Raw genomic sequence first — 24,999 nt, 5'->3', positions numbered from 1 at the left:
ATCTTTTGGGTAAATACCTGGTAGTGCAATTGCTGGGTCATAGGATAGTTCTATTTTTAACTTTCTCAGGAACCTCCATACTGTTTGCAAGAGTGGCTGCCCCAGTTTGCATTCCCACCAACAGTGTAGGAGGATTCCCCTTTCTCCACATCCTCACCAATATCTGCTGTTTCCTGACTCATTAATTTTAGCCATTCTGACAGGTGTGACGTGGTATCTCATTGTGATTTTGATTTGTAGTTCCCTGAAGATGAGTAATGTTGAGCATCTTTTCACGTGAGGAGGACTTTCTTTTTTAAAAGAGAGTTTTAAATTGTCTCAATATCATTAATTGAATTTTTACCCACTGATTTGAATTACTGATCTCTGTCTATTTTTTAGGTAAATTTGGAAGTTTTTAGGTAATTCTTAAAGATTTTTTCTCTGTGTACACTTTAGCATTAGCTTGTCAGGCATTGAATTTTTTTAAAGAAACTGTTACCATTTTAATTGTTAATATATATTATTAAATCTATAGGTATAGGTTAACTTTGGAAAATTTGACATTTAATAATATTTAGTCTTCCCATTTAGAAACATGATATGTCTCTCTATTTATTTAGGTATTTCTCATGTCCTTTAATAAAATTTTATAATTTTCTTTATTCTAAGGTCTTATATTTCCTTTTACGATCATTATTTGGGTATGAATTTTTGATGGTGGTACTATTTGAATATTATCTTTTTTCTCTATCCCATATTCTAATTAGTTATTGATGGCATATCTGAAAGCTATTGATATTTTCATATTTTAATTCCAAAGGCTACCACCTTAATGAATATCTCTCCTTAGTTGCCACAGCTTCTCAGATAGTTGTATTGGAATTTCTTGTAATTTTCCATGCGTGCCATGAAAAACTGAACATTGTCTTTTTAAGTCTGTTAGAACAAACCTGCTAACTATGTAATTTGGATCCTCTAGACTTACTTATTTTTTGTCTTCTCACACTTAAAATTTCTGAGAAATGTGTGTTAATGTCTTCCACTGTGATTATGGATTTGTTAGTTTTTCTTTTTCTTATGTGTTTCAGTGTAACTGTCAGATACATGGGTTATGGCTCTTACAGTTCTTGGTGGATTTGTTCCATTTATCTTACTTTACCTTGCACTCTGTCATGTCTGATATGAATATTTATACATCTGCTTTTTCTTCACCAGTCATCTCTTTATTTCAGTCTTCATCACTTTCAGAAAATATAGCCCTCTTATACGCAGCATATAGATTTATTTTAAATCAAATATGAAAGCTTCTGTGTTTTAATAAAATAATATAAGCTATGAACAATTACTTTCTTGAACCAGAGGAAATTGCTGTTTTGGGGCGCCTGGGTGGCTCAGTCGGTTGAGCGGCTGCCTTCGGCTCAGGTCATGATCCCAGGGTCCTGGGATCGAGCCCCGCATCGGGCTCCCTGCTCGGCGGGAGGCCTGCTTCTCCCTCTCCCACTCCCCCTACTTGTGTTCTCTCTCTCCTGTCTCTCTCTCTCTCTCTCTGTCAGATAAATAAATAAAAATCTTTAAAAAAAAAAAAAAGGAAATTGCTGTTTTTGTAGGTCAAAAACAAACATTGGCAACTCCTTATGGTTAAACCTAATACTTTAATTACTCATGTGTTTAAACTTATTCCTGCCTTTACATTTAATATTTACATTTTCTGGTTTTTTTTTTTTTAATTTTAAGTACTTTTCCTTTCAATACCTTTGATACATTTGATTGAATTTTCTTTGTTCTGCATGTTTTTTCTCCTTGTCACTGTTAGGAAGTTGTATATAGCATTTCTCCCTGCTATTTTTTTAATGGTCCTTTTTTAATATTTAACACATATATAAAGAATTTAGATACAGTTAGTGAAGAGAGTCTTCCCCAGACCAGGAGAAGAATTTAATAATATTTCATTCACCCACATACCCATTTTCCAGGATATCATTTGTTTATTAATTTTTAGATTCTGTTTCTTTATACCTCATATATAAAACTACTTGGGTTAAACTATAGCCCATCAGTTTGTTCACTCATTACTTTTCCTGGCATCTCCTCTTCCTCCTTAGTTATTTCATTGTTTGTTTTGTGAGGTACATGCTCAATTATTACAGAAAAGGTCTGTGGAAGTTAAACTCATGACTCCTTACATATATTGGAATGTTTTTATGTGGCTTTCTCATTTGATTGCTGGCTTGGTTGAGTAGAGGATTCTAAGTTCAAAATCATTTTCCTTCATAATCTTTTTTTACCATTGTCACCTACAAAAGTCTGAAGCAATCCATTTCTTATTCCCTTGTATGTAAACTGCCTTTCTTCCTTCTCTGAAAACACTTGAGGTTTTCCTCTTTATCACCGGAGATGTGAAATTTAACCAGTACTCAGTAGATCATTTACACCTTAGTATTCAAATCTTTCTTCCTTTCTGGAATTTCCCCTCACCCCTCCTCCTCCATCTTTTTAAACTTTTTTTTTCCTCCTCTTGCACTTCTCCTTCTTATCCTCCTTTTTTTCAATCTTGCAACTCCCATTAGAGAGATATTGGATCATCTGAATCTGTCTTACATATCTCTTGACTTCCTTCATATTTTTTTCTCTATCCTTTCTCATCATGTCCTGGAAAACTTAGTCAATTGCTATCCTAGCTTATTAATTTGCTTTTCAGCTGTCCAATATACTTTGAACTGTTGATCTTTTTAAAAGATGCATTGTTCTGTTGTTTGTCTCAAAAGACAAATATATTTTAAATTCTTTTTCTCTTTGCTCTATTAAGTCTTTTCACTAGATGTTAGTTCTTCTGCTTGTTGAATTTGGTACCTCTTATGCTAATTTTCCTTAAATAGCACTGACACTTTGTTTTATGTTAATTTCTTTTTTTATTTAAGAATCCTTATTTTCCTACATATTCACCTATCTTGAGTGATTGAAGAAGGGAAATGGAAGGAGTTGCCAAGACCAGTAGCTTGTGTTCTTGCAATGTGGACTCCCCATTTCTCTACATTGGGACATTGCTCTTCCATTCCGTTCCTGGTGCCTAGCAAGGTGATTTGTCCTGTGGACAACACAACTGCTTCTTACTTATTAACACAATAAAAAGAGGACAAAGAGATCTAGCTCCTCACTTAATCACCCTGACTATCAACTTCTTATGGTTATTGGCTCTTAGCTTTAAACTCCCCTACAGTTAGCTTACGTCCACACCAATCTTCACAGCAAATGTTTTAGAATTATGGTATCCTATGGTTTTACTTCTCCATTGATCAGATCTTATTTGTGTTCTATCTTTTGTGATGCTTCAATATTTCTGATTCAGTAATGATACTCTCGATTGTCTTTATAGGCATTTATAAATTTATTTTGTTTCTTAAACATCTTTTGTCAGTTCAGAGGACTTTTAGATGAGTGGTAGAATACTTACAAGCACTGGGTCTACCATTTTTATTCAAATCTCCCTCTATTTTCTTTTTTTTTTTTTAAGATTTTATTTATTTATTCATGAGAGACAGAGAGAGAGAGAGAGAGAGGAAGAGGGAGAAGCAGCTCCCAAGGAGCAGAGAGCCCGATGCGGGACTCGATCCCAGGACCCTGGGATCATGACCTGAGCCGAAGGCAGACACTTAACCATCTGAGCCACCCAGGCGCCCTCAAATCTCCCTCTATTTTCTTAACAGACTTAAACTTAGCCATCTTGACTTTGTGCTTCTCATACTACAAAGAACTGTTTATGATACATTGTCTTTTCCAATAAAGAAACAATAAAGAAAACATGAACATATTTTATTATTATTCAGAGCTCAACCCTGATAGGAGAAATGGCTGTTCCCAAAAGGAAATAATGACATAAAATGAAATATTAGGTGAGAACAGAAGTGTAGATGAAAACAAGTGTTAATATGAGCAAAAATTAGTAACTGGTGTTAGATAATGATTTTTTCTCTCTCTACAAATTCATGATTCTATTTCCTACTGAATAAGCAGGTATTTAAATCAAATAAAAAGGAGCATCCTTCCAAATTTGGCAGTATTTTTTCACAATGAGCCATAGATATGTTCTCTTCACTTCCTTATAAACACCTAGCCCTGTAGCATGGTTATTGAAAAGAGCACTGGTTTTAGAACTGTAATTCCCAATTTGTCCAGTCAAATTTTCTGACTTTCCACTGATTCGTCTATAAACATTGGATAGAAATATGTATAACACTTGAAAAATTATAAAGTATCCTACAAGCTTAAAGGTGGAAAAAGAAAGATTGTCATATTGCAGTAGAAACAAAGACATTTTTGTGGCTGCATTTTTAGATTTTGCTCAACCCTCCTACACCCCACCCTCCAAAACAATTTTGTCCTTATGGCCCAAGTTTCACTCTCACATCTAGCCATTTGTGTCAGGAAGAAAAATAAAGATAGTGAGTAGGCCAAGTGACAAGTTGTATCTACAGATAGATAAAGGTATGTCCCCTTGCAATGCTCCTGTTTTTGCAATATCTAGTCCAGTTTCATTTTCTGGTATAACGAAAATGCTGTGGGAGGCTTACCTGACATTAGAGGACATTGACCTTCGGAAGGTGTTGACTGCTCCTGAAGAAACCTCACTGGTACTCAAAGGAATGGGGTGGGGTGAAAATACACCCATGCAGAGGCAGGAAGCGTCACAGGTGCAGAGGAAGAGCAGGACAATGCCGCAAAAGAAGGCAATTCTTACCCAAACCAGACCTTGAATTCTAAGTAGTTCCCTCTCAGGGACACATAGACTGCTGAACTTGTGTTTCAGATCTGGGTTAGAACTCACACCACTCACAAAGAAATGGCTCTGCATGGTTAAAAAAAAGAACTGGCCTATCCCTTTGACAGAGAAGTTTCAGGTACTTAATTACTAAAAAATTATATTGAAATGAAGATCATTCCCTACTACAAAGTCTTCTCTGATCCCACAGAATAGGTTAGAATCCCTGTATCTTGCCCTCAAAGCATTTGTCTCAATAAAAAGCTGGCTGCCCATTTCCTCATAGATAGAAAATCTGGATCTCTGAGCCAGGAGCCAGAAAGTTTGGGCAAGATGGAGTATTTTCTCACCTTCCCTAAAGAGGCCATGATAGCATATCTTTATGAGGCTCAATGATGAAATGCCCTAAGTTGTTTCCTCAAGTAACTGCCAAGTTCCTAAAGATGAGTGGACATTCCTCCATGGTCTGGCAAACTGTTGGCCTTAGCTTTCCATATTGTGGGTCATGGTTTTTGTTTTAACTGGAGTTTTGGAGAGAAGCTTGCACAAGTGGGGAAGGTGCCAGCCTGAAGTCACTCTGAAACGACTGCTGGGAAAGTGAATGAAGCCAGAGGCTGGCCAGAGTTCAAGTCACTCACCTTGCTGGGTCTGATTTTCCTCACATGCCAAATGGGTGCTTGAACTCTACAACATCTATGTCCCCCATGCCCTGGTATCCTGTGCATCTTGTGGTTCTATGTTAAAATTAATTTTGGGGGGGCACCTGCATGGCTCAGTCAGTTAAGCATCTGCCTTCGGCTCAGGTTTTGATCCCAAGGTCCTGGGATCAAGCCCGGAATCAGGCTCCCTGCTCTGTTTCTACTTCTCCTTCTGCCATTCCCCCTGCTTGTGCTCTCTCATTCTCAGGGTCTAGCAAATAAATAAATAAATAATTTTTTTAAAAAAATTAATTTTGTTTTAATATTGTAGACATAGTATTTTGGTTTTCCTACCTAAAGCCAAGTGTTTTTCCTAAACCAACTGTTAACTTTATTTTGAGTAAGATTTCTCAAAAAAATCTAAAACTAAAATTCCATTCAGAGTCTAAAAATAGTATTTACAGACCTACTTCTCTATTTTTTCTTGATAGTATGAATTTATATGTCATTTCAATTAAGGAATAAGAAATTAGAAATAGAAGGACACAAATAACATTTGGGGATATGGAGTAATCCATAAGTCAGTAAACAATTTGAAAAAAAAAAAGAAGAAGAAGAAATCATTTGGAAAAGATTTTCCTAAATTTATACAATCTCCTTTTGTCTCAAAAATATGTCCATTTCCCTCTTAGAACATAAACAGATATAATTATCATAACTTTGTAGCTTTAAATCTTACTAAAACTTCTATCAGGATACTTAGCTATTAGAGGACAAATACATTTGGTATGAAATTTTCAACTTACAGATGTAACCAGTAAAGTTGCCCTTTTCATCCTCCAAATTTGCATGCAATAGATAGTCCCCAGTTATGCGCTGGGGTTGTGGTTATAAACATTCTTTTTTAAAGATAATCACAACTCCCTCCCCAGAAATGATGCCATTGCCACTGAAAACCTAATGATGTGGCAAAACAGACTGTGGCTTGGATGCAACCACCAGCCACCAAAGCCTGCAGATTCTATATATTTTCCTCTGGAATGGATCAGCTCAAGAGATGAGTAAGCCAAACCAGTAGCACAAGAAGGTCTTCCACAAAGCCTTAGCCCTGGTCCTCCTTGTTCCCTCAGGAAATTAGCTCTATTCCATAATAGGAAGGAGACCGAAGAACTCAAAAAGGATGGGAGAATAAGAAAGCTCCCTCCTGGTTATTCAGTGGTTCCCTATTGAGTCCAGGATAATGTGTGAGTTCTTCATCCAGACCCTTAAAGGTCCCACTTTCTGTGCCCAACTGGATATTGCCACCTTAACACACCACAGGGAATAGTAGTGGGGTGGGAGCCATTATAGATTAGAGCAGAGTGACAAGATCTGCCTTATGTTTTATTTTTACTCATTCTCCTCAAAAACACCCTACACTTCCAGCACAGACCCATTCAGCCTGAGTGCCCTCTCCAAGCATTCCTGCCCAAAGCAATCTCATTCCACCTTCAGTGCCCAGCTTCAAGACCCCTCCTAGGTAGAGCTACCTTGATTCCTCCAGCAAGATGTGACTCTCCCTCTCATTCTAATCTTGCAAATGCCCAAAGTACTTGGCTTAGACCAAGGTTTTGTATTTTCTGCCTTGTACTATTAAGAGTTAGATGACCAAAAGTTAGATTATGTTTTGCTTTGAGCCTCAGCTGGATTGCAAACCCCTTAAGCATGGCTTACATTTTATACAGCAGAACAGCACTGTTACTTCAACTGTGGGAGAAGCCAGGTGCCTCCACAAGTTCATCAACTCAGTTTCTAGGCCCTCGGCTATATGACAGCCAGCCAACTGCCAAGAGTTTTGTCAATAGGTCCAAGATCAAGTTCATCCACATTTCTAAAAACATGAGTGGGGATATTCATGTTCAAAAAAGTTAAGACCAATTATCATCCAACCACTTTTCTCCAGCTAAACTCCTTTGACATACACATCTATTGTTACTTTTCAGATGGAATCCTGCGGGGATTCATTGGGTCCACCACTCATTTGGGGACTTATCTTGTGTTGCCTTTATCTTTGCTACCTTTCTGTGCCATATTTTTTACTTCCTTCCTCTAAAATGTAAGTTCTTTAGGGATGGAGGCCTCACAGAGTTCTTTGTGGACCCACATGTCCCCTTACCTATAGGCCCTTGCACCAAAACTATTTGCAGGTGGACTATTTGCATGGCTCTTCCAGCCTTCAATTGCAAATAAAATACAAAAAGCAGGCGACCAAAGATAAACTACTGCCTCTGTTGTAACAGGATTTTGTGCCGCTTTATCAAAACTTTGAGAATTTTTACACGCGGAACCTGTACATGAGAATCAGAGACAACTGGAACCGGCCCATCTGCAGTGCCCCAGGGTCTCGGTTTGATGTGATGGAGAGGGTGTCGGATGACTACAACTGGACATTTAGGTGAGGCAGCCTACTGGAGGGGCTTGGTTGAAAGAAATCCTTCCCAGGAATTCTAGCATGGGCACCAAATTACAGAAATGATGAACACCAAACCATGGAATTTGCTGGTCTTCCATCACTGAACCCTTTGCAAGCCCTCATAATTCCAGTGAAGGAAGTCACGGTAATTCAGCTGCCAAGGGTGGCTATGTTAGATTAAAATAAAGCCTGTGTCAGAAAGTGCAGGATACACAGAGCCAGCCAGGAAGAGCCTTTTCAGCCTTATTGACAAATTATACCCCCCTACTTCTTGCTGAAGGAGACAGTGATGATCATGGCTCTTCCTCACCTAGAAAGTTCTTGCTGGAATTTTAACAAGAACACAGGTATCACAGAAGTGAGCACCCAAGGAAAACCAGGGCTAAATAATACTCCATGGCTTGTGATACCTTTTTCCAATGCTCTGCCCAGCTTCATTTTGGGGTTACTGTCTTCCAAGGGCAGACCATTTTGTGTTGACAGCAATTCACATCAGAAAGGAAAAAGAAAGTATATGATTGGGGACAGACCCAAGATCTCCTTGTAAGAGTCTTTTATGGGGCACTAGGATGATGTTAAATGAGAAAGCCCTTTGTGGTCTTCTCTCTGCAGGTTCACTGGAAGAATCATCAAAGATGTCATCAACATGGGCTCATATAACTTCCTTGGCCTGGCTGCTAGTTACGATGAATCTATGAGGACAGTAAAGGATGTTTTAGAGGAGTATGGCTTAGGTGTGGCCAGCACCAGACATGAAATGGGTATGTATGTTCACCATTTTGAAATTTTGTCCAGCTGGGCCTCAGATTCTTTGTGGCAACTTCTCAAACCTAGACCATATCTAGACTGTGTACCTCAAAAAGCTGTTATAAATTGCAAAATGAGAAAGGTATCTGAAGGTCTTTTTGGAAATTTCAAATATTATGCTCTTGCCAGGCAGTTTATTAATTACAGGTTTTTAATTCTCCAGAAAAAATAAAAAGAGATCTTTCTTTAGACCATATTACCTAAAATAGCAACTACTGTGCCTCTTCCATCTGGCCCTTTTCTGGATCCTTCCCACACTTTTTTTTTTTTTTTTAAACAGCTTTAGTGAAGTATAACTGATATTGTTAAAAACTGTACTTACTTAATTTATACAATTTGATGGGCTTAGACATATAAATACACTCTGAAACTATCACCGCAATCAAGGTAATAAACATGTCCATCACCTTGGAAAGTTTCTTTGTGTCCCTGCTTTTTGTGGTAAGAACACTTAACATGACATCTACCCTTTCAATGAATTTTTAAAGTGCACAATGTAGTATTAATTATAGACACAATGTTGTACAGCAGATCTCCAGAACTTACTCATCTTGCATGACTGAAATTGTATATCCATTGAACAACTTTTTGTTTAGATTTTGCTCTTTCTAATGTTGTCCATCACTGATCTTACTTTTGTATTTGGATATTGCCCATCACTGCTACTAAAACATAAGCTTCACGAAGGGAGGGATTGAATTGGCCTTGTTGTCTGTCATGTTGAATGAATGAGTGAATGATGAATGAATGGGCAAGGTGAAACAGACTGCCTATTTGTTTCTCTTTTAGCTGAAACATTTTTCTCTTATTCAAAGGAGTGAAATCTGTGAGAAGGAAACTTCTGGTCCTCTCCACCTCAGGGAGAAAGAGTGACGCAAGCTTCCTCCTATAGAGTGTCTTGCTATTCCTGACACAGTGTTTTCTTATATGTCATCTCATTTATTCCTCACAAAAGTCCTCTGCTCAAGGAGACAGCACAGGCGATGTTATTTCATCTTCTAGAGGAAAAAATAGGATCATAGTGACTAAGTGATGTCCCCCCAGTGGCTTGTTAATCATACTAACTCCCAGTCTAGCTAGCTTCTCCTAAGACAGCAGTTTCCCACCCAGAATGATATATGCATGGTTTACCATGTCAGTTTCAGGCCAGTCTAAGAACCCAAGGTAAATCTACTAAAAAGGGATTGACCATTAATGAAAAATGAGTCACGTGCCCCTCTTAGATATCCAGTTGACAAAAGAGCATTAAAAACCCATGCAACAAAGAACAATTTAAGTTCAACAAAGTAACTTTTTTAATCCATACATTCAGTTAACATTTAGCGAAAGCTCCCGAGTTTATAAGTGGTTGACCAGATTTCTTAAGAAAGGCATCTTACTTATATTCATTTTGAGGCAGGAGGGCTGCAGATATGAGCAGAATGCAGAAGGAAGGTTCTACTTCACTTAGCAGAACTGGATCATCCATGATACCCCATTTGGGATGGGGCAGAGACTGGAAGACTACCCCCAGTCATAAAAGACATGGAATCAGTAAGCTTTGGGGACATTTCCTCTGGTGCTGGTGACACCCAACACCAGGATTGTTGAACCCTCCTCAGTCACAGCCAGCAGAAGCCAAACCTGATACAGACAATGGTTTCCTTCCTATGGAAGCCAGATAATAGGAGTTCCTGATTCTGCAGACTCAATGAACCAGAGAAGCCAGGCAGAGACGAAAATCATAGTTTCAACTGCCTGCAGCCTAAGTTCTTTCTCCACTTCCTCAGCCTTCTGAATGGCTAGACTTTTAATGTTTACCTGCTTCACTTAGTCTCTGGCTCAAGCTCCAGGAAGATTTTAACAGTTTTCAAGGAAACAGTAAGAGAGCAAAATAGAAGCCACCCACACTAATTTTAAGCAAACAGAAGAATTGATAACAAGGATGGATATGAGCAGTCAGAAAATAAAGAAGTAAATGGGGTGCATTTTAAAGTATTGTGCAACATAAGCAGTAACCTTAGCATAGCATACAAGAATTAGTAGCATAATTTTGAATGCCACTTATTTCAAGACATACAAATAACTTTTAGAAAGCATAAGCTATCTAGTCTTAAGAAAATGTTGAACAGTGCCAGTGGACTGTCAGTGAAAATTTGAGAATATAGAGACTTACCAATTTAACAACCAAAAATGCTCCTTGAGGAGCCCAAAGTAAAAGTTTAGGAACATTTAATCACTTGAGTACTTTCCCAGAGCTTTTAAAAATAGTTTCCAATGTTCTGGAGGGAAAAACACACAAAAATCATATTACAAAATAGGAAATTAAACAAAAAAGAAATCAAGAGGAAGTATTTAAAGCACAGTGAAAGGATAGAAGACCACACACAGTATCTTGGCCAAAAATATGTGAGAAGAACATATTTGCCCACTGAAAGAAAAGGACTGAGATTTTGCCAAAAACCCAAACTCAGCTACATGCTTTAATCACAAACAAATACAAGTAAATTTAAGTTATTCCTAAGGATGAAAAGTAGAAAGGTAAGTCCCAGCCAGACATCTGGTTCTCGCCTCCCTGCTGCAACCACCGCTAAAATGAACTCAGTGCCCAAGAGGGAAGTCAGTTCAATAAAAAGCACAACAAACAAAGAGCTCTAGAATAAAGTTGTGTGTCCAGTCTGCATCTGCAAAGGCTAGGACTGAGCCTGAAATACAGCTGAGCTGTAAGGAATGAAACATTTCCAGAAACATACATACAGAATTGCAAATGCTGTTTTTAACATGTGGAATGATGTGCTGCTGTTATTTTCATGTACAACTAAAAAATACTGGCATACAGAATTAAGGGAGGCTTTGACTGTCTCGTGGTCAATTTAACTTTCCATAGGCTGATGGAAGGGATGGTGCATTTTTTTGATATCCTAAATATGAGGCAGAGTGAAATGGAAATTTGGAGTCATAATCAACCATTTAAAATGCCTGACACATTTTTAATTCTTATCCTCTATATTCATGGGTGCATTTTTATTAGAATTCTCCTTGATCTGGGCTGTCTCCTTCAAATTGTGTGCCATATGTCATATCTTTGGTAATTACAGCCTAGTTTTTCCTAATAACTTTCTTAATGTGCTGTGAAAGATTAGAAATCTTTGAGTATTGTTGTGTGTGATATTACGTTGTGAACTAGTGAACTCTAGACTGAACAGCTTATCAAAAGTTGAAGAGAATGCTGCTCAATATCCTCTTTTTAAGGTGGCTTGCTTCCAGATTTTTAGCTGCAAAATCACTTGAATAACTGTTCACAGATTCTAAAATTACATGGATTTTTAGATTTTCAGCACCAGGATTGAGAATTGTTCATGATGTCTGAGTATTAACAGAAAACAATAATCAGTAATATCTCCATTATGCAAGGTATTTCCACATAATTTTGATCTTTAAATTTCTTTGAATTTTTGAATTTTTGAATTTCTTTGAATTTCTTTATCTGAAAAAAAAACTATTTAATTTTTCTGTATGTGGAAGGTGTTTGTCTGAATATGTCGGTTAGACAATGAAAAATGTAATGCAGCAGCCCCTGAGGCAAAGTAAATGCATAATTGCTTGTTCTTCTTCATATTAAGCCAAAAAATAAAGAACAAGCTGAAACTTTAAAAAATAAACAAACAACATAAATGTGTGGTACAAATGCAAACAAAAAGGAAAGCAGAAGATTAGCTTAAAGTTATTAGTTGTTATTAAACATAGGAAGAGACTCACGTTATAAAAATTATGTGGAGAGCCCATAATGAAGACAGATTCAAGTCCTATATCCTCTATGCATCAAGTAACACAGTGCAGACATCGATGGCTGTTATTTTTCTGTATACCTGGAAATTAGGAGAATGAATTATGAGAGGCTTTGAAAATCATGTGGGTCAATTTAACATTCTACAGGCTGATTATAAACAAAAGCAAGACAAATAAAATAGTGATAGGAGACCACAAAGTACCTTCCAGTCCTTGAAAAGTAAAGAAGGAAAGAAGGAAGGGAGGGAAGGAGGAAGGAAGGAAGGGAGGGAGGAAGGAAGGAAGGAAGGAAGGAAGGAAGGAAGGAAGGAAGGAAGGAAGGAGAGGGAGGGGAGTAAGGAAGGAGGGGAGTAAGGAAGGAGGGTAGTAAGGAAGGAGGGAGGGAGGGAAGGAAGGGGAGGAGGAAGGAAGGAAGGAGGAAGTGAAGGAGGAAAGGAAAATATAAAACATAAAGGACACTAACAATGCAATTACTGACTTCCATTTAATATTTATATATTGAATTAAGAGCCTTAAAACATATTACCAGTATACTTCATCTTTTAAAATACCTAGTGAATTTTCACAAAAATTTACTATATTTTATGCCACAAAGAAAACCTCATTAGATTCCAAAAAGTGGAATTTACATAAGTCACATTCTTGGATCACAGTGAACTAAAGCTAAAAGTAAATAATAAAATTAGAAACAGTTCCTTTTTAAAAAATCTCTGGAAGGTTTTAAAGGCCTTTCCTAAGAGACTCTTGAATCAAAAGGGAAATGAAATTACATTTACATCATATTTAGAAACTAACAACTGTGAGAACACCATAGGGCCCAGCTAGTTGTGTAATCAGAGGAAAATATATAGTCTTACTTTACTAAAGAAGAAAGATTGAAGCTAGCAAACTAAGCTACCCATGCAGTAAGGAGTAAAAGGTAAGCAAAAGTATTGAATTATTAAAAATAAAAACAGAAACTTATTAATTAGAGAAGAATAATTTCTATTGGGCTGAGGCAACTGTGTTTTAATAAGTCACTAGAGGTGATTTCGGTGAGCGGCAACCAGAGTTGGCAACAGCTGAACAAAATTTGACAAACAAGCACTTAGTGAAAAAACGTATTAAGGAATGGACATTGCAAATCAAACAGTGTACTCAAATAACAAGATACCATGATCAAGTAGTTCATTTCAGTAACTATGAGGATAGTTAGCTCAATAATAAGGCAATTCATAACATTGAATAATCCTAGAAGAAAACATATGATTATCTTGATAGGTGACACTAAAGCATTTATAAAATTCAGTATCCGTTCCTAATACAAATTTTAATAGAATAAAAATAGGAGATTCCAGAATGCAATAAAAACACCTACTTCAAACAAAGAGACTGTACTATGGTGAGCGCTGTGAATTATGTCAGACTGATGAATCACAGACCTGTACCCCTGAAACAAATAATACATTGTATGTTAATAAAAAAAATTAAAAATAAAAACAAAGAGACTGTGCTATATTTTGTGATGAGATACTAGAAACTTTCACTTAAAGTCAGAAAAAAAGGTGAAGATGCATTTATCCACCGTTTTAATAACCTGTGGAAGTACTAGACAACATAATTTCATTTTTCATTCTTTAAGTCGATAAATATTTATTGAATGACTACCATGTGACATAATTAGAAGTATAGGCATAATAAGAGGTAAACTATTATTTGTAGATAATCTGATTGTTCACCGCTCTGGTTTTCAAACTGTGATCTGTGAGGAGCAAAGGAGACCTCTGCCGGGGCTCTTCATGGGGCCACCATCAATATGAGAGGGAGCTGAGCAGGAAGAACAGAGCTTGGGTCTACTTTCTTTCAATTTACATATTTGAATAATCAAAAATTTATTAGAAATAATAAATATCCAATAAAAAACTTAATAAAAACCTACCACATGTAGACCAACTTTTATTTTTTTATTTTTTTATTTTATTTTATTATGTTATTTTAGTTACCATACAATACATCATCAGTTTTTGATGTAGTGATCCACGATCCATTGTTTTCACATAACACCCAGTGCTCCATGCAATATGTGCCCTCCTTAATACCCATCACTGGGCTAACCCATCCCCCTACTCCCCTCCCCTCTAAAACCCTCAGTTTGTTTCTCAAAGTCCATAGTCTCTCATGGTTCATCTCTCCTTCTGATTTCCCCCCTTCATTTTTCCCTTCTTTCTCCTAATGTCCTCCATGCTATTCCTTATGTTCCACAAATAAGTGAAACCATATGATAATTGACTTTCTCTGCTTGACTTATTTCACTTAGCATAATCTCCTCCAGTCCCATCCATGTTGATGTAAAAGTTGGGTATTCATCCTTTCTGATGGCTGAGTAATATTCCATTGTATATATGGACCACATCTTCTTTATCCATTCATCTGTTGAAGGGCATCTCAGCTCTTTCCACAGTTTGGCTATAGCAGACATTGCTGCTATGAACATTGGGGTGCATATGGCCCTTCTTTTCACTACATCTGTGTCTTTGGGATAAATACCCAGTAGTGCAATTGCTAGGTCATAGGGTAGCTCTATTTTTAATTTTTTGAGGAACCTCCACACTGTTTTCCAAAGTGGCTGTACCAACTTACATTCCCACCAACAATGTAAGAGGGTTCCCCTTTCTCCACAACCTCTCCAACATTTGTTGTTTCTTTCCCTGACCATTTTTGCCATTCTAACTGGTGTAAGGTGGTATCTCAATGTGGTTTTGATTTGAATTTCCCTGATGGCTAATGATGATGAACATTTTTTCATGTGTCTGTTAGCCATTTGTATGTCTTCTTCAGAGAAGTGTCTTTTCATATCTTCTGCCCATTTTTTGACTTGATTATTTGTTTTTTGGGTGTTGAGTTTGAGAAATTCTTTATAGATCTTGGATACCAGCCCTTTATCTGTAGTTTCATTTGCAAATATCTTCTCCCATTCTGTGGGTTGCCTCTTTGTTTTGTTGACTGTTTCCTTTGCTGTGCAGAAGCTTTTTATCTTGATGAAGTCCCAAAAGTTCATTTTTGCTTTTGTTTCACTAGCTTTTGGAGATGTACCTTGAAAGAAGTTGCTGTGGGCGATGTCAAAGAGGTTACTGTCTATGTTCTCCTCTAGGATTTGGATGGATTCCTGTCTCACATTGAGGTGTTTCATCCATTTTGAGTTTATCTTTGTGCATGGTGTTAGAGAATGGTCAAGTTTCATTCTTCTGCATGTGGCTGTCCAATTTTCCCAGCACCATTTATTGAAGAGACTGTCTTTTTTCCATTGCATGTTTTTTCCTGCTTTGTCAAAGATTATTTGACCATAGAGTTGAGGGTCCATATCTGGGTTCTCTATTCTGTTCCATTGGTCTATATGTCTGTTTTTGTGCCAGTACCATGCTGTCTTGGTGATCACGGCTTTGTAATATAGCTTGAAATTGGGCAACGTGATGCCCCCGGCTTTGTTTTTCTTTTTCAATATTTCCTTGGTGATTCGGGGTCTTTCTGATTCCATACAAATTTTAGGATTGTTTGTTCCAGCACTTTGAAAAATGTCGTTGGAATTTTTTTTTTTTTAAGATTTTATTTATTCATGAGAGACAGAGAGAGAGAGGCAGAGGGAGAAGCAGGCTCCCCATGGAGCAGGGAGCCCGATGTGGGACTCGATCCCAGGACCCCGGGATCATGACCTGAGCTGAAGGCAGACACTTAACCAACTGAGCCACCCAGGCATCCCTGTCATTGGAATTTTGATTGGGATGGCATTGAAGGTATAGATTGCTCTGGGTAGCATAGACATTTTAACAATGTTTATTCTTCCGATCCATGAGCATGGAATATTTTTCCATCTTTTTGTGTCTTCTTCAATTTCTTTCATGAGTGTTTTGTAGTTCCTAGAGTATAGATCCTTTACCTCTTTGGTTAGGTTTATTCCGAGGTATCTTATGATTTTTGGTGCTATTGTAAATGGAATCATTTCTCTAATTTCCTCTTTCTACAGTTGTGTTGTTAGTGTATAAGAAAGCAACTGATTTCTGTGCATTGATTTTGTATCCTACCACATTACTGAATTGCTGTATGAGCTCTAGTAATTTGGGGGTGGAGTCTTTTGGGTTTTCCACATAAAGTATCATGCCATCTGCGAAAAGAGAGAGTTTGACTTCTTCTTTGCCAATTTGAATACCTTTTATTTCTTTTTGTTGTCTGATTGTTGTTGCTAGGACTTCTAGTACTATGTTGAACAATAGTAGCAAGAGTGGGCATCCTCGACGTGTTCCTAATCTTAAGGGAAAGGCTCTCAGCTTTTCCCCATTGAGGATGATATTCACTGTGGGTTTTTCATAGATGGATTTTATGAACTTGAGAATGTTCCCTCTATCCCTATACTCTGAAGAGTTTTTGTTTGTTTGTTTGTTTTGTTTTGTTTTGTTTTAAGATTTTATTTATTTATTTGACAGAGAGAGAGAGACAGCGAGAGAGGGAACACAAGCAGGGGGAGTGGGAGAGGGAGAACCAGGCTTCCCGCAGAGCAGGGAGCCCGATGCGGGGCTTGATCCCAGGAACCTGGGATCATGACCTGAGCCGAAGGCAGACGCTTAACGACTGAGCCACCCAGGAGCCCTATACTCTGAAGAGTTTTAATCAGGAAAGGTTGTTGCATTTTGTCAAATGCTTTTTCTGCATCAATTGAGAGGACCATATGGTTCTTCTCCCTCCTCTTATTAATATGTTCTATCACATTGATTGATTTGCGAATGTTGAACCACCCTTGCATTCCCGGGATAAATCCCACTTGGTCGTGGTGGATGATCCTTTTAATGTATTGTTGGATCTTATTAGCTAGGATTTTGTTGAGGATTTTGGAATCCATATTCATCAGGGATATCCGTCTGAAATTCTCCTTTTTGATGGGGTCTTTGCCTGGTTTGGGGATTAAGGTAATGCTGGCCTTATAGAGTGAATTTGGAAGTTTTTCTTCTGTTTCTATTTTTTGAAACAGCTTCAAGAGAATAGGTATTATTTCTTCTTTGAATGTTTGGTACAATTCCCCAGGGAATTCATCAGGCCCTGGACTCCTGTTTTTTAGGAAGTTTCTGATCACTGCTTCAATCTCGTTACTGGTTATTGGCCCATTCAGGTTGTCAATTTCTTCCTGTTTCAGTCTTGGCAGCTTATAGCTTTCCAGGAAAGCCCCCATTTCATCCAGATTGCTCAGTTTATTGGCATATAGTTGTTGATAATAATTTCGAATAATTGTTTCTATTTCCTTGGTGTTAGTCGTGATCTCTCCCCTTTCATTCATAATTTTATTAATTTGGGTCCTTTATCTTTTCTTTTGGACAAGTCTGGCTAGTGATTTATCGAATTTATTAATTCTTTCAAAGAACCAACTTCCAGTTTCGTTGATCTGATCTACTGTGTTTCTGTTTTCTAATTCATTGATCTCTGCTCTAATTTTAATTATTTCTCCTCTAATGCATGGCTTAGGCATCATTTGTTGCTTTCTCTCTAGTTCTTTAAGGTGTAGAGTTAGTTGGTGAATTCGGGATTTTTCTGTTTTTTTGAGTGAGGCTTGGATGGCTATGTATTTCCCCCTTAGGACCACCTTTGCAGTATCCCATAGGTTTTGGACCGATGTGTTTTCATTCTCATTGATTTCCATGAATTGTTTCAGTTCTTCTTTGATTTTCTGGTTGACCCAAACATTCTTGAGCAGAGTGGTCTTTAGCTTCCAAGGGTTTGAATTTCTGCCAAATTTTTTCTTGTGATTGAGTTCCAGTTTTAAAGCATTGTGGTCTGAGAATATGCAGGAAATAATCTCAATCTTTTGGTATCAGTTGAGACCTGATTTGTAACCCAGTATGTGGTCTATTCTGGAGAAAGTTCCATGTGCGATCGAGAAGAACGTGTATTCTGTTGTTTTAGGGTGGAATGTTCTGTATATATCTATGAGGTCCATCTGGTCCAGTGTATCATTCAAAGCTCTTGTTTCCTTGTTGATTTTCTGCTTAGATGATCTGTCCATTGCTGAGAGTGGAATATTGAGGTCTCCTACAATTAACATATTGTTATCAATATGACTCTTTATTTTGGTTAACAGTTGGCTTATGTATATGGCTGCTCCCATGTTGGGGGCATAGATATTTACAATTGTTAGATCTTCTTGTTGGATAGACCCTTTAAGAATGATATAGTGTCCTTCTGTGTCTCTAATTACAGACTTTAGTTTAAAACCTAATTTGTCTGATATAAGAATTGCTACCCCAGCTTTCTTTTGAGGTTCACTGGCATGGAAGATGGATCTCCATCCCTTCACTTTCAGTCTGGATGTATCTTTAGGTTCAAAATGAGTCTCTTGTAGACAGCATATGGATGGGTCCTGTCTTTTTATCCAATTTGCAACCCTGTGCCGTTTTATGGGAGCATTTAGGCCATTCACGTTGAGAGTGATTATTGAAAGATATGAATTAATTGTCATCATGTTGCCTGTGAAGATGTTGTTTTTATAGATTGTCCCTGTTAATTTCTGTTGTATATCACTCTTGGGGTCTTTCTCCTTTTATAGAACCCCCCTTAATATTTCTTGCAGGGCCAGCATAGTGGTCACATATTCTTTCAGTTTCTGCTGGTCGTGGAAGCTCTGCATCTCTCCATCCATTCTAAATGACAGCCTTGCTGGATAAAGTATTCTTGGCTGCATGTTCTTCTCATTTAGTACCCTGAATATGTCTTGCCAGGCCTTTCTGGCTTGCCAGGTCTCTGTGGATAGGTCTGACATTATTCTGATGTTCCTCCTTACATAAGGAATCTCTTCCCCCTAACTGCCCTTAAGATGGTTTCCTCGGTTCTAAGATTTGCAAGTTTTACTATTACATGCCAGGGTGTTGGCCTGTTTTCCTTGATCTTGGGAGGGGTCCTCTCTGCCTCTAGGACATGAAAGTTTGTTTCATTCCCCAGATTAGGGAAGTTCTCAGCTACGATTTGCTCAAATACATCTTCTGGTCCTCTCTCTCTCTCCACCCCCTCCAGTATTCCAATTATTCTGACATTGGAATGCTTCATGGTGTCACTTATTTCTCTGATTCTATTTTCATGGATTCTGAGTTGTTTTTCCATAGCCTCCTCTTTTCCCTTTTTATCTATTATATTGTCTTCCATGTCACTTATTCGTTCTTCTGTCTCAGTTACCCTAGCTGTTAGATTATCTAGATTGGATTGGACCTCATTGATAGCATTTTTAAGTTCTGCCAATTCAGCTTTCATTTCTGCCCTTAGAGACTCTATGTTGCCATTAATTGATTTCTCCATTCTAGCCATTGTCTTCACAATTGCTAGCCTGAATTCCATCTCCGACATCTTGGTTATATCTGCATCCATTTGTAAATCTACAGCATAAGTCATAATCTCTGAGTCTTTTCTATTTTGGGGGTTCCTCCTCCTAGTCATTCTGTTGATGGGTAGTTGAGGGAATGTATAGAGTCCAAATTATTGACCAGAACCCAAGCAAGATGCACCTGTTTTCTAGGGACCTTAGGGTTGCTGGCCTCTTGTTTTCCCAGGCTGTCCTCTGCAGGAGGGGCCTGCCGCACTTACTCAGGCAACCCTGTTTGGGTGGAGTTGCCCTGCCCCCCTGTGGCGGGGGATGGGCTCAGCGGGAATCAGTTTTGGGGGCTTTTGTTCTCTGGCGGCTTTCCCTGGCGGCTTTCCGCGTCTCTTCCATGAGTCAGAGCAGAAGAGACCGTTTCCAACCCTCTGCCTCAGAGCAGAGAGATCACAGTCTGTTCTTCAGTGAGCGTTCCAGGCCACACTGTCTCTGTTTCTGTCCGTGCTGCTATAACTGCAGCATCCTGGGTTGTGCACCCCTCTGCAGTGCCCCCAGTGCTGCCTCCAGGTCGGGACACGTCTCTGCCCTTTGTGCTTCTAAAACCGGGAGCCACTCCCAGTTCGCCCATGCGACCCCCGCTGCTCCAGGTTTCCGCCCCGGGGGCTGCCCTAAAGTCCTTTCCCCGCCCCTATGGGTCTGCAAGTCTGTGCCCCATCCCCAGAGCGCGAGGCTGTCGCTCACCGGTGGTGTAGGATCCCCACGGCCAGGCTCCCTCCCGCTGCCGTTTATCCTCCGATATCTGCCAGCGGAATCACGGCTCCTGCTTTGTACCTCAAAACCAGCCACCCGCGATATTCTGTTTGTAGAGATCCAGATCTTCTTACATTTCAGGCTGGTTTCATGGGTGCTCAGAGTGGTCTGGTAGATATCCAGCTCAATCCTGGGGACCAGTTGAAATAGGGATATTCAGATATTCCTCTGCCATCTTTCCTCTCTCCATACATCATTAGTTTTTGATGCAGTGATCCACGATTCATTTTTTTTGTATAACACCCGGTGCTCCAGCAGTACATGCCCTCCTTAATACCCATCACTGGGTTAGCCCATCCCCCCCACCCTCCTCCCCTCTAAAACCCTGTTTGCTTCTCAGAGTCCATAGTCTCTCATGGTTTGTCTCTCCCTCCGATTTCCCCCCTTTCATTTTTCCCTTCCTTCTCCTAATGTCCTCCATGCTACTCTTTATGTTCCAAAATAAGTGAAACCATATGATAATTGACTTTCTCTGCTTGACTTAGCAACTTTTAAAATTCATATAGTAAAGTCAGTAATAAGCAATCAGAAGATATATTGGAGAAATTATATTATTAATAAATATGAGCAAAACTAACAAACACCTAGGGAATTCCATTGAAGATATCTAGAAACTATTTGAAGAAAACTATAAAACTTTCATAAAAGACTTAAGAGAAGACTCGAAAAAATTGAGATAACAAATCCTAGAAGGGAATGACCTGGTGTTATATTTCTATCAATACTTCTTCAAATGAATATGTGAGTTGAACACCATCCCAATGACATTAATAAATGGGGAGAAGGAGTGGGTAGTCTAAATGGAAGTCTAGAGACAGACACAACTTAGAATACTCATTAGTATACAATAAGAACAATTTTGAAATCAGTTGGAAAAGGACCAATTATGTCATATTTAGTATTATGATAACTGGCTGATCACAGAAGGAAATAAGTTAGATCCCTACCTCACATATTATATCTTAGTAAATTCCTCTTGTGTAAATTGCAAATGCATTTGAGATTGAAATATAAAAAATAAGAACAACCACCACCAGAAATAACTACATAAGTAAAATGGAAACTGAATGAATAAGGGAAGTGATGAATGAATGAACAAATGAACAGAGTAAAATGACCTCAACAATTCAAATACAAAATGCACTTGTATGCATTCCTTGGTTAGGGCCCTGCTAAGATCGTCAGGCTGTAGCTCCTTTGATGTGCGCAACCTCTCTGTCCCTTAAGGCTGCTGTAACAAAATATCACAGACTGGGTGATAAACAACAAAGTTCATTTCTCACAGTTCTGGAGGCTGCCAGTATGGTCAGGTGAGGGCCCTTTTCCATGGTGCAAACTTCTGGTTGTACCCTCACATGGTGGAAGAGATGAGCCAGCTGTCTGGGGCCTTATATATAAGGACACTAATCCTATTTATGAAGGCTCCGTCTTTATGACCTAATCACTTCCCAAAGACCCCACCTCCTATTACCATCGCTTTGGCCATTAGGTTTCCAATATGAATTTTGGGGAGACATAAACATTCACCCACAGCATCCTCTTCTCTGGCTTGTCGCTTATAATCACCCTTCAATTCTATAACCCATAATGACTGCCAGTGGAACTCACCTTACCTAAGTCACCCTACCTGGCAGTATGTCCTCTTAGTGGGAGGGATCCATTTGAAATGACTTCTAGGCTGACTCCATGCAACACAGGCCACCCTTGTCCATGGAAAACAGGCACTCTTCCCTGTTAGAGGAAAGACAGCTTGTTCCCATTCCAACCTCAGACACAACTACTTGCCCTTCAGATTAGTCAAGCCTGATTCAGACAGTAGTCTCCTGTGTCCTCATGCTCCAGAGAACCAGAGAATGCACTTCCAGAAATCATAAGGGAAAAGAGCCAACAAAATGAAGCATTTAAACTTCTCTACATAAAAACCATGTCAACAAAGTTAAAAGTTGAGGAACAAAATTAGAAAAAGTTATTTGCAAAATATAAGACAAAATGTTAACATTCTTAACATGTAAAGACTTACAGATCAGAAGAAAAAGAACATCACAACTTAAGAAGTGGGCCAAGATTTTGAGAAAGCCAAGAGGCAAAACATGCACAGTCTGGACTGTATAATGTTTCTCAAGCTTTTCTTTATCTCTCCCTCCTGTGATATTTTAATATTGCAGATAAAGTATATATCTGTTTATGTAGGTCATGGATATCTGTACCTTATACATAGTAAGTTATCTGCCCTTCCTACAAGAACAGATTGTCAACACTTTGGGAGCAATATCATAGCTGCTGAGAATGCATAGGATAGTAATTACCCTTCAGAGGAAGTAGATGGTGACCAGAGGGGGAACAAAGGGACTTCTTGGGTGCTGTCTATATTGTTGTTGGGTTTTTTATGATGCAGTAATCTGTGTGTGTGTGTGTGTGTGTGTTCACTTTTTGAAACTTCATAGGGCTCAATACTTACAATTTATTTCCTTTTCTACATGTATGTTATAGTGTAATGAAAATTTTACATTAAAAAGTAGATCCAGTACACAAATGAACAATTAAGGGGGAAAAAAAGAAATATAAGTGGCCAATGAGCCTGTGGAAAATAATAATTAATAATCAAAGAATGATTAAGACACAGAGTTACCATTTTTCACCTAATTGGCAAAAGTTAAAAAGAAATAATATCCCATTAGAGGCACCTGGGTGGCTCAGTCAGTTAAGCGTCTGCCTTGGGCTCCGGTCATGATCCCAGAGTCTTGGGATCCAGCCCTGCATAGGGCTCCCTGCTCAGCAGGGAGTCTGCTTCTCCCTCTCCCTCTGTCCCTTCACCTGCTGGTGTTCCCTCTCTCTCAAAAAAATAAATAAAATCCTTAAAAAATAATAATATCTCATAGTTTCAAAGGAATAAAAAAAAGGGCACCCTTGGGCACCTGGGTGGCTCAGTCGGTTAATCGTCTGCCTTTGGCCCAGGTCATGATCTCAGGGTCCTAGGATCAAGGCCCACATCGGGCTCCCTGCTTGGCGGGGAGCCTGCTTCTCCCTCTGTCTGCTTCTCCCCCTGCTTGTGCTCTCTCTCTTTCTGTCAAATAAATAAATAAAATCTTAAAAAAAAAGAAAAGAAAAAAGACAAGGGCACCCTTATATACTGTTGATAGAGTACATTGGAAGGCAATTTGAAAATGTATCAACAGAAAGCCATTTAACTCAGCAATTTTGTTTTGAGAAATTTTGCCTTAAAATTTTGAGTAAGTTTTCTAAGATGTATGATCTAGAATAATCAATGCAATATGCTTAATAATAGTAAAAATTGGGGAAAAAATAAGTAAGTTTCCAACAATAGGAAATTGATTATATATTTGGTAGATCTGTTTAACATAATGTTATTTAACCATGCAAAATTATAAAGCAGTTTCTTAGCACGGTGGTTGAGAGCAAAGGCTCTGGAATTAGTTTGCTTGGATTCAAATCTTCATTCTCTTCTTTAACTAGCTAGGGCCTGAGATAAACTCTATGCCTTCCTAGTCTTCAATTTTCTGAAAACTGAAAATACATTGTTAAGAGAATAAAACAAGTTACAGAACAGTATGTTTATTATGAGTCCATTTTTAAACATATATCTTACTTGAATATTTGCATTGATAAAGATGGTTATATTTTATTTTGTAGTATCTTCTGATTTTCCTGAAATGAGCTCGTATTTCCCCAGTTAATTATTTCCTTAAAAGTCAACGGAGTCTAAAATTAAGGCACAGGCTTATGAAAATAGTTCTGGCGTTTCCAAGACTTGCCCACTGAATCAGACTGACCAAATTTTCCAGTTCCCGAAGGGAACCTGCCACAAGCTATGTGGATTCTTGAGCTTACACTAGTGGTTCTCAAATTTTAGCTTACATCAGAATCACCTACAGGGCTTGGAAAAATACAGGTTGTTGGCCCCACCTACAGAGTTTCTGGTTCAGCCTGGCTGGAATAGAACCCAAGATCTCACATTTCTAATGACTTCCCAGGTAATGTCCATGCTGCAGCTCTGGGGACTACACTTTGGGAACCAATGGATACTATCTAGCATGGCTGACTTTTTTGACCAAATTAGTCAAACATTTTCCAAAATGCAATGGTTTTTACTTTCTGTGGAGTGAATACCACATATGCCTGGGGGATGAGGTCTATAAATAAAAACTGGAAAGTAGGTAAGAGACAAGCCAGAAAATCAGTGAAGCAAGTTAGTTTTGATTGTTGAGTGCATCCTGCCACATATTGCTGCCCTAGATTTCCAAATCCAGGAAAGGTTAAACTCAGGCAAACAGAAGAGAAACTTTTGTTTCCTTTCTTCCCTCTCCTCCAACTTTTATTCTACAAGGGTGTTTAGTTTCTTGGTCGTTGTTTTCCTGGTTAAGAGCAGATGTGTACTAACAGATTATTTGAATGCCTATGCTCTATAAGTCCTTTGTGCTGCTAGCAACTGTTAGTCAGATGT

General features: G+C 38.4%; 1 protein-coding gene across 2 annotated transcripts in view; it reads left to right on the top strand.

The window, feature by feature from the left end:
• SPTLC3 (serine palmitoyltransferase long chain base subunit 3) overlaps positions 1-24,999 on the top strand; it is a 156,617-nt gene that overhangs the window by 42,946 nt on the left and 88,672 nt on the right. For both annotated transcript variants that reach the window (XM_078056932.1, XM_036107222.2), the window contains exons 3-4: positions 7,656-7,810; positions 8,441-8,589. In XM_078056932.1, the coding sequence (XP_077913058.1) occupies positions 7,656-7,810; positions 8,441-8,589 (304 nt within the window). The remainder of the gene's footprint in view (positions 1-7,655; positions 7,811-8,440; positions 8,590-24,999) is intronic.

The sequence above is a fragment of the Halichoerus grypus genome, chromosome 10, assembly GCF_964656455.1.
Source record: "Halichoerus grypus chromosome 10, mHalGry1.hap1.1, whole genome shotgun sequence".
NCBI lineage: Eukaryota > Metazoa > Chordata > Mammalia > Carnivora > Phocidae > Halichoerus > Halichoerus grypus.
This window is presented reverse-complemented; position numbering and strand designations above follow the sequence as displayed.